The sequence below is a fragment of the Drosophila teissieri genome, chromosome 2R (assembly GCF_016746235.2).
Source record: "Drosophila teissieri strain GT53w chromosome 2R, Prin_Dtei_1.1, whole genome shotgun sequence".
Lineage (NCBI taxonomy): Eukaryota > Metazoa > Arthropoda > Insecta > Diptera > Drosophilidae > Drosophila > Drosophila teissieri.
This window is the reverse complement of record NC_053030.1, coordinates 11,281,258-11,294,155: the sequence shown is the minus strand read 5'-3', so window position 1 is coordinate 11,294,155 and position 12,898 is coordinate 11,281,258. Positions and strand designations below refer to the sequence as shown.

Here is a 12,898-nt window from a genome sequence, read left to right as displayed (position 1 = left end):
CTGAAATCGAACTCTGAAAAATGAATCCTTGAAATATTAGTTTGAAATCTGAGTTCTTTAAAGTAAGCAAATAAATTAAGAAAAAATAAATTCGTAACAGTTAGCTTACATTCAAATAAATCGATAGGTGCGCTGGAAAATCGGTTTCGCTCGAAATTGACCACCCGATGGTATCGTATACCATCGCACTTGGTACCAGCACTATGCCGATATGCTAAACAATATTCAAAACATTGGTCAATTTGCGTCGTTTGCACACGTTGCAGTTTTGTTGGCATTGGACGAGGTCGAGTGAAAGCACAGCGCAAGCCCCGAGAATCCCGATTCGTTTGCTATGTTCAGGGTCAGGCCGCTCCTCCCCCGCATACGAAGCTCTCTGCAAACGACCTTGAAACTCCAAGCAGATACATCGCAATCCGAACCCGAATCGGTGCGTCGGAACCTACGACTCCTACACAACGGTTGTCGTAGTCGCAGTGTGAGCAAGTAAGTCTTGTCCGTCCTATCAACCACCTGTTTTGACATCGGTTTTGTGCGTGTGACACAGCCAGAAATACCGGACAATGGCCACCGGAGGAGAAGCATCCAAGGAAGTGTCCGGAGAGGAGCCCGCCAAGCAGGGCAATCGCTTGGTCGCCTCCAAGTCGCCGTATCTTCTGCAGCATGCCCATAATCCAGTGGACTGGTGAGTAGCAAAGGGCTGGGACATCGAAGTGCGTGGGTGTTATTCCGTCTTAAATCGCGCGTGATAAGTGATAAGGCTGATAAACATCAAGCACTTGAGTGCTTGAATGAAAACAATAATGTACAAAAACAATAATAAATGCGTGTTTACCCCTGTTACTACGAGTAAAACTGGTTTTCGTTACCTTTAGATTTACATTTTGAATAACATTACCTACCGATAAGTCACGTCCCTTGGTTCTTATATAAACTCGTTATGTGGTCTTAATCTAAATATATATTGACAACATATATTTAATTGCCATTTGACCCATTGCAGGTATCCGTGGGGCGAGGAGGCTTTCGAGAAGGCCCGCAGCGAGAACAAAATCATCTTCTTGTCAGTGGGCTACTCCACCTGCCACTGGTGTCATGTGATGGAGCACGAGTCGTTTGAGAGCCCCGAAACGGCTGCCATTATGAACGAAAACTTTGTAAACATCAAGGTGGATCGGGAGGAGCGTCCGGACATCGACAAGATATACATGCAGTTCCTACTGATGTCCAAGGGCAGTGGTGGTTGGCCGATGAGTGTGTGGCTAACTCCCAATTTGGCCCCACTGGTGGCGGGAACCTACTTCCCCCCCAAATCCCGATATGGCATGCCCTCATTTAACGCTGTTCTCAAATCCATTGCTAAAAAGTGGGAAACCGACAAGGAGTCCCTTCTAACAGCAGGCTCGACTTTGCTCACTGCTTTACTGAAGAACCAGGACGCTTCGGCTGTGGCAGAAGCGGCATTTGGAGCAGGAAGTGCTATTGAAAAGCTGAGCGAAGCCATCAACGTTCATAAGCAGCGATTTGACCAGGCCCATGGAGGGTTTGGCTCGGAGCCCAAGTTTCCAGAGGTGCCGCGTATAAACTTTCTTTTCCACGCTTACCTTGTCACTAAGGATGCGGATGTCCTGGACATGGTGATTGAAACACTAACTCAAATTGGAAAGGGTGGTATAAATGACCACATTTTTGGCGGCTTTGCTCGCTACGCCACCACTGAGGATTGGCACAACGTCCACTTTGAAAAGATGCTCTACGATCAGGGTCAACTAATGGCGGCCTTTGCCAATGCCTATAAGGTGACCAGGGACGAAACATTCTTGGGCTTTGCGGACAAAACCTACAAGTACTTGGTTAAGGATCTACGACATCCTTTGGGGGGATTCTATGCTGGTGAGGATGCGGATTCTCTGCCCACCCACGAAGATAATGTAAAAGTAGAAGGAGCATTCTACGCTTGGACCTGGGATGAAATCCAAGCTGCGTTTAAGGATCAGGCGCAACGGTTTGACGACATTACGCCCGAGCGGGCTTTTGAGATTTATGCCTACCACTACGATCTGAAGCCACCGGGAAATGTTCCAGCCTACAGTGATCCCCATGGTCATCTCACTGGCAAGAACATTCTAATCGTACGAGGATCGGAGGAAGACACCATTGCTAACTTTAACTTGGAGGCGGATAAATTTAAGAAGCTGCTGGCGACAACCAATGATATATTGCACGTTCTCCGGGAACAGCGACCGCGTCCGCACCTGGACACCAAGATTATATGCGCATGGAACGGCCTGGTGCTGTCGGGACTCTGCAAGCTTGGCAACTGCTACTCCGCGAACAGGGATCAGTACATGCAGACAGCAAAGGAACTACTTGATTTTCTCCGCAAGGAAATGTACGATCCGGAACAGAAGCTGCTCATCCGTTCGTGCTATGGCGTGGCCGTGGGTGATGACACCCTGGAGAAGAATGAGTGAGTCTTAAATTACTTTCTACAGTTTCTGAATACGTGACTCACATATATTGTCCGTTGCAGATCGCAAATCGATGGATTCCTTGACGACTATGCTTTCCTCATCAAGGGCTTGCTGGACTACTACAAAGCTACACTTGACGTAGATGTTTTGCATTGGGCAAAGGCGTTGCAGGAAACCCAGGACAAGCTTTTCTGGGACGAGCGAAACGGAGCGTATTTCTTCTCGCAACAGGATGCACCCAATGTTATTGTGCGGCTCAAGGAAGGTGAATGGCAATATTTTTTAAGTACATTCTTTACCAATAATTAATTTGTAACATTTTGTTAAGACCACGATGGAGCCGAGCCTTGTGGCAACAGTGTATCCGCCCGCAATCTCGTCCTACTGGCACACTATTATGACGAAAATGTCTATCTCCAGAAGGCCGGAAAACTACTGAACTTCTTTGCCGACGTATCGCCCTTCGGCCACGCTCTCCCAGAGATGCTGTCCGCCCTGCTGATGCACGAGAACGGCCTGGACCTTGTGGCAGTGGTGGGTCCGGACTCGCCAGACACCCAGCGATTCGTGGAAATTTGTCGCAAGTTCTATATTCCAAGCATGATCATAGTGCACGTGGATCCCTCGAATCCAGAAGAGGCCTCCAATCAGCGCTTACAGACAAAGTTTAAGATGGTAGGCGGTAAAACTACAGTTTACATTTGTCACGAGCGAGCTTGTCGTATGCCAGTTACCGATCCGCAGCAGCTGGAGGATAACCTAATGGCATATTTCTTCTCAAAACGTGATTAGATCCGAAATTTTACTCGAAATGTATTTTTAGTACTTCTAGATGTAAATTAATTGTTATTTCTTTGCTTTGAAAGCAAACAGGAGTTCTCGGAACTACATAGTGTTAAGAGCCCGTTATTAAAGACCCCAGTAGACTAGCAACTTCAGCTTCTTCCATTATTAAGTCTGAGAGACTGCATTGCTCCCTAAGTGTCTAGAGTTGGTTACAGTTGCTGTACGAAGGCCCCTCTTCTCATTTTAAGTTTATAGCTTCTGTAGATTTTAAACTGAAAGGTTCAACAAGTCTCCCCAGCTCAAAATCTACCATTGCCATCCGTGTGAACGAGAAAACGAGCCTTCCAGCGACAAGTAACCGAAATAACCTTACATGTTTATGTTCATATAAAACGTTAATAAAGACCGCTGGTTAATAATCGTTAAAGTTAAAGTAAAAGCACAATTCACATCACACCATAAATGAAACTATCGTCGAATAATCTCTCTTCTCGAATACAACACGTTTTGTGCATTTATTGGAATCGTTCTGTTCGTGGAGCTATCAACCATTCGGTGGTCGGCTGCACCTGCTCCGCCCCAGAGGCGTAGGCGTAAAACTAGGCTTTAAACTAAATGCGTGCCCTGCGCTGCGTTCGCGATCCGCCACCAAACACCCGATGGATTGCAGGAGTGGTGCTGGGATCTCGAAGGCCACGGCAATCGGCGTACAAGGAAACTAAATGTATGGAGAGAACAGCTCGGTAATCGGTAATAATAATCGTAATAATAGTAGTTTGTAGCAATTAAAATAATTTAGTTGAAATTCACATTCATCACATTGGTTGGCCGACCATCTGCCATGCCTCATTCTCAACTGTTGCCGTCGTCGTCCTTCTCGTCGTGGCCTCTGCCTCTCAGGTGTCTGCATCATTGAAGCTCATGGCTGCATCGAAACTGTCCACGATGGTCTCCATGCGCTCATGGTGCTCAAATCGGGCGAACTTTCGCGCGAATTTCCGCCCGGATCGCGCGGTACTGTACCTCCGCGAGAAGCGCGCTCGCCGAAAGAAGCGGAAGCGCGTGTCCTCCTCCTCCTCGTCGTACTCCGGCGCCGAAACCGAATCCTCGTCCGTTTCGCGCAGAAACTCTTTCGGATCCCGATGGATCTTGAAGATCTTGGTGGCCGTCGCCCCGTTTAACTTCGATATGGTGCGCGAGGCATTGAGTATTCCACTGGAATTCGAAATGGAATTGCTGCGGTTCTTAATGGCCGTCAGCCGGTTTGTGATGGACACCACGTTGAATAACTTGGACAGCTCCGAGTCGACGCAGCGCGATTCGCGACGCAGGTTCTTGCCATTCTTTACGTAGATGAAGTGGTTCAAGGGGCTCTGGCTCAAGCTTTGGCTATCCAAGGGATGGCTTCCGGCGGAGCAGGTGGGCGAGATGGAGACGGATACGGAGTTGCTGCTGCCGCCGCCCCCGCTTGTCAGCAGAGTGGGCGTGGAGGGCGGCGCTGGAGGTGGCACATGCGGCATTGTGTAGCAACGCTGGCGGCCCGAGGCCAAAGTGGACCCCCCTCCCGCCGGCCCATCGTACAGGTTGGTCACGTTGTAGCGGCTCAGGCGGCACAGCGACGTGGACTCCGGTTCCAGTTCCGCCTCCGGGTCGTGGCTGGTGGGCATGTCCATGGCCTGTGCATGTGTGTGCGTGGTTTTTGGCCAGGTTTTTCGAGTGGGTGGAGTGTGGCGAGCAGAGAGCGGAGTGGTGTCGTGTGGTGCGACGGGGCGAAAAGAAAGGGCGTTGTAGCAGCCTCTGGATTAAAACGATTCATTCATTCGCAGGCGCATTGCATCCACTTACCTGCAGCAAGCCTTCGACCTCCATATATTGGCTGTCGGTGGTGAGACGGTGTGTTTTGTGCATCAGTTGTTGATATCAGGTATATTGATTAGGAAATATATAAATAAAGACTGTCATCGATATTTGCTTGAACCTATCGGGCTGCTGAACTTCGATATCAGCTGGCTTTATTTATATTAGACAATCGGCACCAAGAGCACGTCGATACTCCTAGGCGTTATCGGTATCTAGCAAGGTGGATGTGTGACCAGCGCTTTGGCTGGCGCAACAGCTGATTTCTGATTGGGATGTTATGGGTAAGCAAGTGAATCCTGTTCAATTTGAATCTGATTGGAGCGATTTTGAATAAATTTGTATTTAGGAGCTTGAAGTTTGTCCCAGATTTTGACCTTTTATTCAATACACATTAAATGTTGAAGACATTAAAATCTTGGTAAAAAAGATTTAGAGCTTTCTTTTCTTTTTTTATAAATCAACTGTTATGATCATTATAATAATATCATTTATTTTGTTTAAGATCAACTTTAAAGAGTATAGCTGATAACCATTGTCTCCATAGACAAGCCGTAGTTGCTAATACTCCTAGTACTCAGTTACCTTATAGTTTTATACTTTAAATAAATAAATAACTGATTTCCTGTAAAAGTGTGGTCCCAACCATCCCATCAAATAAAAACAAATGCACAGTTTGGCGGGTTTCGTGGTTTATTAGTTTTCTGGTTTCAGTCTTCTAGATTCTTCTTTGTTTTGTAGTTCCACGCAGCCACTTGCGGTCTTCCATAGGCCCCCACTCTTGGTTTCTGTGTGGGGACAGCGGGCCAAACTCTTGCTGTGCTTGTGGCCAAGACTCCAGTTGATGGCGCACGGTGCAAGTCTGGTCACCATGGTCCGGAGTGGTTCCGGGTCGGATGGCTGGTCGCGCCTATGTCATCTGCACAAGTGCAGGTTTTGCATGGTGTGGGGGCGGGGAGTGTCTGTGCCGGCTGGAGGAGTCCGGCAGTGACGTGTCCCAGCCCCTGGCTTTTGTGTGTTTGTGTTAGATACTGGCGTGCCGAAGACTGTCGCGAAATCGCTGGGGTCGAATGTTAAACAGCCCTAAGCCCGTGATCTCGAAGAGACAATTTGGCGTGCCAACCGCACGGATAGCGAATCGCTAGCCATCGTAGTGCTATGTGGCCGATTCGTTTTGACAAAAGTCAAAAAATTGGTTGGTTTTTTAAATTTCCGAAGAAATTTTGGTTTTGCCCGGTTCACGCCCACTGTAGCTCCACTCGCACGGGGGACATCGCGAAGGGTTGCGACACCGGAAACCGGAAGCAGCCGAAGCCGCCACCGGAAACGGGAGGCGCCCGCCTTCGGGGCCGTCGAAATTCCTCGGCAAAAGGATCTAAGTGGGCGTTCACCGGACGGGGGGTTTTTGCCAGCTTGACAAAGGACCAGGATCAGGCGAAAGATCAACAAAAAATGGATGCAAAAGCGATGATTGCCATGTCTCTCAACACAGCGATCATCTCTCTTGGCAGCCAACTAATCGCTTCTCCTCCGCTGACCGGCACAAAGTGGAGCCGGCGGTTGTGAGAATCAACGGTTGTGCGGGGCGGCTGGAGATCAAGCAACATCCACTTCGGACTCGCAATGTCAGAACATTAGATTCGAAGCAAATGGGGGCTCCATGCCGAGGCACTTCACCCGCCATCCGGTTCGAATTTCACGTTCCTCCATTGCGAATAACCGATCTTACGGACGAAATGCCTGATCCTCAGCCGCTCCGCCCGATGATTCTCGAATTCTAGTTCAAAGTTGCAAATGATTGTTCAATATTCAAAGCAATTGAATTCAATTACTTTCCAAATGCTGGCGTTCCGTGCCAAAATAGCCGCAAGTCGGCGTGAAATATTATGAAAATAGAGCCGTTTTCGAGGCATTGCGAAGAGCAATACAAACAGCGTGAATTTGTGGGTTTCAGATGCTAGTCGAGGCTTGCCGGCACGCCGTTTGCCAGTGAGTGTGAAGAGTGTGAGATGTGGCTGCTGCTGATGTTGCTGCTGCTGCTGATGATGTCGCTGCATCTGATGCGGCTGCTCCACATCTATTCCTCTCCGGTTGTTGGGCTCTCTCTGGCGCCGATCGGCCGGCGAGGCTACGAAAAGTTCTGTATTGATGGGCGGCACCAGCGATGAGGTCATTAGTGACGGTGCCGCCTCTTGGTATGTGGGGGTGTTCTTGTCGCCTACTCCTCCTGTTGCTCCTCGTGCCGATCCTTCTGGCGCTTGCGGCAGTTGTCGAAGGTGTGGCCCCGGAAGCTGCAGTAGGTGCAGCGGGTGGTGCGCTTGGAGCCACGGGTGTTCCTTGATGCGGCGACGACTTCTTCGTCCTCCTGGTTGTTGTGCTCGATGATGCGGCCCTGTTCCAGCAGATCCTTGAAGGTATGGATACTCTGGCGGGTGATGTGCTTGCGGTACTTGATGTTCAGCAGGCCGAACAGGAGATCCAGTTCCGTGTCCTCGTCGTGGCGACCGCTGGGCAGCTGGGCCAGCAGCGCTCGCTTCTGGATCACGAAGGTGTCAATGGGTACCTGGTCGTCCTGCTTGTTTTGGAAGAACTCCATGTAGACCTGGTAGGCGGGCTTGGTGGGTGAGAAGTGGTCGCGGATGAGGTCGATGGCGTCCTTCCACGTGGCGGCCTCCCTACGAACGCCCTGCCACCAGGTGCTGGCCATTCCGTAGAACAGCAGTGAGATGCCCTTCAGGGCGTTCTCGTCGCTGATCCCCTCCAGCTCCTTGTACAGCGTGATGTTGGCGAGGAACTCCTCGACCACGTCGTGATCGCGGGTTCCCCCGAAGCTGTGTGTGCACGTCGAGAAGCTGCCCTTGCCTTTGGTGGCGTCTGCTCCTTCGGCTGCTGCTGCGGCTGCACTTCCGGCGGCACCCACGGCGGCCGCCCTTACCGCTTCGATCAGCGCATGGAGCTGATCGTTGGTCATCTGTGTGAGTTGAGCCATTTTCGCTGCTCTGTGCTCTGTGAGGTTAGGTGACAAAGTTCCTGGTGGTTCAGTCGGCGGACAAAGCCAGTGTAGCGAATGTGGCCGGTGATGTGAACTGAGGAGCTCTCTTCACTTGGGGCGCCTTTTGTACCCGCCGGTTGTGAAATCCGACTTCGAAAAAGCTTGGCGAATTGGGAGAGCCAGTGTGAGAGAAGTGGTCTATGTTTTTGGTATTGTTGCTCATTGAATCATCATCGTATAATAATAGCAGGTTGAAAGCCGGTAACTGATAGACAAACCTGATTGTAAATATGGCCCAAACTGATAAACAAACCTAAATTTGCCATAACTGATACATATGTAGCTCCTGGTGTTTGGTACAACATACTATATTTTAAGTTTTTAGAGGGGTTTGCCTGTCGATTCTACGGAGTTTTCCTCGATTCAATTATTACATTTTCATGTGAAAACCAAAAAACTGTTTTAACACGCATTAACACCACATGTTATTATATTATTATTCGCTATTTCAAATGTTTAAGGCATATGCTGATTAGCTGATCAATTAAAAAATCTATTAAATTAATAGATTCTTTGTTCTTTACAACTTTTTATAATACAAGTGTTGTGTGGTATTTGAAGTGTGATTCCTAGAACTAATAGTTTTTCATTGTCGTACGAAATTCTATAAACTGACTGACTCATAGCATAATAACCAACACGCAATGAAACATTGCTTGATTTTTTCCTATTAAAAGGGACTTATGATGTTTTATAAATATGATAAAGTTGTTTTCATTTGAATATAATAATATTCCGAAAAATCAGAAATTTAGTAATGAATTGTGTACTACTACAGAATTGAATTCTAAATGTACATACATATGTACATTTTGCTTTGCCTAGTGACATCATTAAATGTATTAAAAAGTCAACAAATCAATTGAGATGACGTCACGAAACTACTTAAAATTTGAAATTTGCACCCCAAGCGAAAATAAACCTAAGAGTAAAAGTGGCATACTTATAATTCCATTAATTATCAAAATGACATGTTTGAATGCCACCTGTTATCTGGGTGCATTATCAAGAGCAAATTCGTGTAAATCGGAATGCAGATAGCAGTAGGGAACCCCCCAGAGAATAAAACGGTGCTCCCCAATTATAAAAAAATGTTTAAAAGAGAGAGGGAGTGTTGGATATTTTTCGAATTTCGAAAAAGCTTTTACTCACAGAGAGAGAGAGAGAGCGGGGAGCAAAGTGGCTTTTAATTTCAGAACAAGCGAAATATCTGAGCAGGCTAAAATTTGCGCCAGTTGCCCCCCAGTCATCAAACGATTGGGGCTTGAAATCGGAATTGAAAGTACCCGATTTCCGGCGTTTGTTTACTTTTCCCAGAACCCAAACAAACCCAAGAACCGGCGACAAAATGACGCAGATGTCCGACGAACAGTTTCGCATATTTATCGAAACCATTAAATCGCTGGGGCCGATCAAAGAGGAGGAGCCGCCATCCAAGGGTAGCTTCAACAACTGCACGGTGAGATTCAGTGGCCAGCGGGATCACGATGCCGTCGACGAGTTCATCAATGCCGTGGAGACGTACAAGGAGGTGGAGGGCATCAGCGACAAGGATGCACTGAAGGGACTGCCGCTGCTCTTCAAAGGCATTGCGGTGGTGTGGTGGAAGGGTGTGCGCCGGGATGCCAAGACCTGGCCGGATGCCCTGCAGCTGCTGCGCGATCACTTCTCGCCCACCAAGCCCTCCTACCAGCTCTACATGGAGATCTTCGAGACGAAGCAGGTCTACGGCGAGGTGATCGACTCATTCGTCTGCAAGCAGCGAGCCCTCCTGGCCAAGTTGCCGGAGGGACGACACGACGAGGAGACGGAGCTGGACTTCATCTACGGACTGATGCAGCCCAAGTACCGGGAGAGCATTCCCCGCCACGAGATCAAGACCTTCCGGGAGCTACTCGATCGGGGCCGTACCGTGGAGCGCACAAAGTACTGAAAATAGTTAGGTTACTTATGTAAAATTTTTAGGGAAATAAATAAATAAACAATAAATAAATCTGTTAAGCCTTTTTTGGGCAGTTGTAAAATATATGTACAGAAATATATGTAAACTGTGGTAATTTATTTTGCAGCTTCTTAGACATGATTTATTCGATGAAGAAAAAAAATCAGAAAAATTGAGTAAGCACAAAAAAAAATCAAAATTGGTATTTATAATTCAAATGGAACAAAAAGTGGCGGTGTGAAAGGTCTATAATTCAACAGCTGGCTGAACAATCCATCGATTTGTTGCTAAGCATCGATATCAACTAAAAACATCGAAAGTCACGGGCACGGTTCATCGATTGTCGATGCATCGATGTGTCTTACATCCCTAGCCTGACTGAGGTGCGTTGCGTTTTCAGTAATATCGTGGAAATAACGTGGGATTGTGCGTTTCGCCGACCGCCAAATGGGGAAAAGTATCGCCGGCGCTGGCGACTTACGCAAATACCAGGCGGCACTTTTCCGCCAGCCAAAGATGCTTCTCAGATCGCATTTCATGCTCTTTCAGGTGGCAGGAAACTTCTGGCGTCCCCCTTCTCGTCCTTTCGAAGGCTCTCATGTGAGACGGCGACCGTGGATCTGCGACTGGGACTTCGACTGCTGAGCACCGGGCGGAGGACACGATGACCACCAGCAGTGAGGACGTGCTGCTCCAGATGGGCGAGGTGCGGTACAAGAAGGGCGACGGCACGCTCTACGTAATGAACGAGCGTGTGGCCTGGATGGCGGAGCATCGGGACACGGTGACAGTCTCCCACCGCTATGCGGATATCAAGAGTGGGTTGTCCCTCAAATCCATCTTCAACCAGATTTCGTAACCCATATTTTTATATCCAGCCCAAAAGATATCTCCTGAGGGCAAACCCAAGGTGCAGCTGCAAGTGGTACTACACGACGGCAACACCTCAACCTTCCACTTCGTCAACCGACAGGGACAGGCCGCTATGCTTGCCGACAGGGACAAGGTCAAGGAGCTGTTGCAGCAGCTGCTTCCCAACTTCAAGCGTAAGGTGGACAAGGACCTGGAGGACAAGAACCGCATCCTTGTTGAGAATCCCAACCTGCTGCAGCTCTACAAGGATCTTGTCATAACCAAAGTCCTAACCAGCGATGAGTTCTGGGCTACTCATGCCAAGGATCACGCCCTTAAGAAAATGGGCAAATCCCAGGAGATCGGTATGTATAAAAACGTTTTGTCCCATTTATTGCGCTCTCTTATCAATTGTTATCTCAGGTGTTTCTGGCGCCTTTTTGGCCGACATTAAGCCGCAGACAGACGGCTGCAATGGCCTAAAGTACAACCTCACCTCTGATGTGATTCACTGCATTTTCAAGACCTATCCCGCCGTTAAGCGCAAGCATTTTGAGAATGTGCCTGCCAAAATGCCCGAGGCCGAGTTTTGGACCAAGTTTTTCCAATCACACTACTTTCATCGTGACAGACTGACCGCCGGCACAAAGGATATATTCACGGAGTGCGGCAAGATCGATGACCAGGCATTAAAAGCGGCTGTCCAACAGGGAGCTGGTGATCCCTTGTTAGACCTTAAAAAGTTTGAGGATGTTCCTTTAGAAGAGGGCTTTGGCAGCGTAGCCGGGGATCGCAACGTCGTGAACAGCGGTAACATTGTGCACCAAAACATGATAAAGCGATTCAACCAGCATTCCATCATGGTGCTCAAGACCTGTGCTAACGTGAACTCAGCGCCGTCAAATATGACCAATGGTACCAATAATGCCAACGGGCCTGTTTCCCAATCCGCCTATACGAACGGTATGAATGGAAAGGCCCAGGCCACGGCCACCGCCACGAAGAGTTCCGCCGATCAGGTGGACAAAGACGAGCCGCAGAGCAAAAAGCAACGACTGATGGAAAAGATTCACTATGAGGATCTCGGGGACCCTCTATTGGAGGGAGAAGATGATACCGCCAACGGCGAGAAAGCCAAGTCTAAGCAGTTCGAACTGTCCAAAGTGGAGCGTTACCTTAACGGTCCTGTCCAGAACAGCATGTACGACAACCACAACGACTCCATGAGTCTGGAAGAGGTGCAGTATAAGTTGGTGCGGAATTCGGAGTCTTGGCTAAACCGCAACGTGCAGCGAACGTTCATCTGCTCCAAGGCGGCGGTGAATGCTCTGGGTGAGCTGAGTCCTGGCGGTTCCATGATGCGCGGCTTCCAAGAGCAGTCAGCGGGACGTAAGTAGAATGAATTCTTAACCAAAAGCATTACTAACTTTACGATGCCATTGCAGAACTTGTACCGAATGACTTCCAACGAGAGCTGCGCCATTTATACCTTTCGCTGTCCGAGCTGCTGAAACACTTTTGGAGCTGCTTTCCGCCCACCTCGGAAGAGCTGGAGGCGAAGTTACAGCGTATGCACGAGACCTTGCAGCGCTTCAAAATGGCCAAACTAGTGCCTTTTGAGGTGGGTTTTACATTACTTTCTTTAAAAAGATTTTACAAAACTTCTTATATTTCAGAACCGCGCCATGCATGAACTCTCGCCACTACGCTCCTCGCTGACCCAGCACATGAACCAGCTGCTGCGCACCGCCAACAGCAAGTTCGCCACTTGGAAAGAGCGAAAACTGCGCAACACCAGGTAGCAAACGCTCAACGGAGGCGAGCTCGAGCATCTGCCACACACCTCAAGAACCATTATTATAGACTAGGTTTAACTGTAAGCGTATGCGGAACGCATTGGAATAAAACATTATTTGCAACTTGGTAGGCCAGCCC

General features: G+C 48.5%; 5 protein-coding genes across 6 annotated transcripts; 3 read left to right on the top strand and 2 right to left on the bottom strand.

The window, feature by feature from the left end:
* Nucleotides 1–103: 103 nt before the first annotated feature.
* LOC122612808 (spermatogenesis-associated protein 20) lies at nt 104–3,407 on the top strand. The gene is made up of 5 exons (XM_043786650.1): nt 104–486; nt 548–685; nt 1,004–2,470; nt 2,534–2,739; nt 2,803–3,407. The coding sequence occupies exons 1-5, from the start codon at nt 335–337 to the stop codon at nt 3,264–3,266; spliced, it is 2,427 nt and encodes an 808-aa protein (XP_043642585.1). The 5' UTR covers nt 104–334; the 3' UTR covers nt 3,267–3,407.
* Nucleotides 3,408–4,004: 597 nt separating this feature from the next.
* Nucleotides 4,005–5,483, bottom strand: LOC122613743. Its single transcript, XM_043788079.1, has 2 exons — nt 5,106–5,483; nt 4,005–4,936 (listed from the first exon to the last, which is right to left on the bottom strand). Exons 1-2 carry the CDS (start codon nt 5,166–5,168, stop codon nt 4,157–4,159), a joined length of 843 nt encoding a protein of 280 aa, XP_043644014.1. The 5' UTR covers nt 5,169–5,483; the 3' UTR covers nt 4,005–4,156.
* A 315-nt stretch (nt 5,484–5,798) lies between these two features.
* LOC122612780 (activity-regulated cytoskeleton associated protein 1) lies at nt 5,799–8,190 on the bottom strand. The gene has a single exon (XM_043786605.1). It carries the CDS (start codon nt 8,104–8,106, stop codon nt 7,336–7,338), a length of 771 nt encoding a protein of 256 aa, XP_043642540.1. The 5' UTR covers nt 8,107–8,190; the 3' UTR covers nt 5,799–7,335.
* A 1,191-nt stretch (nt 8,191–9,381) lies between these two features.
* LOC122614156 (activity-regulated cytoskeleton associated protein 2) lies at nt 9,382–10,132 on the top strand. The gene has a single exon (XM_043788649.1). It carries the CDS (start codon nt 9,518–9,520, stop codon nt 10,100–10,102), a length of 585 nt encoding a protein of 194 aa, XP_043644584.1. The 5' UTR covers nt 9,382–9,517; the 3' UTR covers nt 10,103–10,132.
* A 230-nt stretch (nt 10,133–10,362) lies between these two features.
* Nucleotides 10,363–12,889, top strand: LOC122612781 (general transcription factor IIH subunit 1). Of its 2 annotated transcripts, none has more exons than XM_043786607.1 (6): nt 10,363–10,494; nt 10,661–10,929; nt 10,990–11,328; nt 11,387–12,352; nt 12,409–12,584; nt 12,640–12,889. In XM_043786607.1, the coding sequence occupies exons 2-6, from the start codon at nt 10,776–10,778 to the stop codon at nt 12,763–12,765; spliced, it is 1,761 nt and encodes a 586-aa protein (XP_043642542.1). In that variant the 5' UTR covers nt 10,363–10,494; nt 10,661–10,775; the 3' UTR covers nt 12,766–12,889. The 2 variants fall into 2 exon arrangements, with proteins under 2 accessions (XP_043642542.1, XP_043642541.1); XM_043786606.1 differs by having other exon boundaries at nt 10,461–10,537.
* Nucleotides 12,890–12,898: the final 9 nt, after the last annotated feature.

Excerpts from the sequence above, each read along its gene's own strand:
- LOC122612808 (XM_043786650.1), top strand. The coding sequence starts at position 335 with ATGTTCAGGGTCAGGCCGCTCCTCCCCCGCATACGAAGCTCTCTGCAA. Across the intron at positions 487-547 it reads CGTAGTCGCAGTGTGAGCAA|CCAGAAATACCGGACAATGG; the intron begins GTAAGTCTTGTC and ends CGTGTGACACAG. Across the intron at positions 2,471-2,533 it reads GACACCCTGGAGAAGAATGA|ATCGCAAATCGATGGATTCC; the intron begins GTGAGTCTTAAA and ends TGTCCGTTGCAG.
- LOC122613743 (XM_043788079.1), bottom strand. The coding sequence starts at position 5,168 with ATGCACAAAACACACCGTCTCACCACCGACAGCCAATATATGGAGGTC. Across the intron at positions 4,937-5,105 it reads AGGTCGAAGGCTTGCTGCAG|GCCATGGACATGCCCACCAG; the intron begins GTAAGTGGATGC and ends ACACATGCACAG.
- LOC122612780 (XM_043786605.1), bottom strand. The coding sequence starts at position 8,106 with ATGGCTCAACTCACACAGATGACCAACGATCAGCTCCATGCGCTGATC.
- LOC122614156 (XM_043788649.1), top strand. The coding sequence starts at position 9,518 with ATGACGCAGATGTCCGACGAACAGTTTCGCATATTTATCGAAACCATT.
- LOC122612781 (XM_043786607.1), top strand. The coding sequence starts at position 10,776 with ATGACCACCAGCAGTGAGGACGTGCTGCTCCAGATGGGCGAGGTGCGG. Across the intron at positions 11,329-11,386 it reads GGGCAAATCCCAGGAGATCG|GTGTTTCTGGCGCCTTTTTG; the intron begins GTATGTATAAAA and ends TTGTTATCTCAG. Across the intron at positions 12,353-12,408 it reads CCAAGAGCAGTCAGCGGGAC|AACTTGTACCGAATGACTTC; the intron begins GTAAGTAGAATG and ends ATGCCATTGCAG.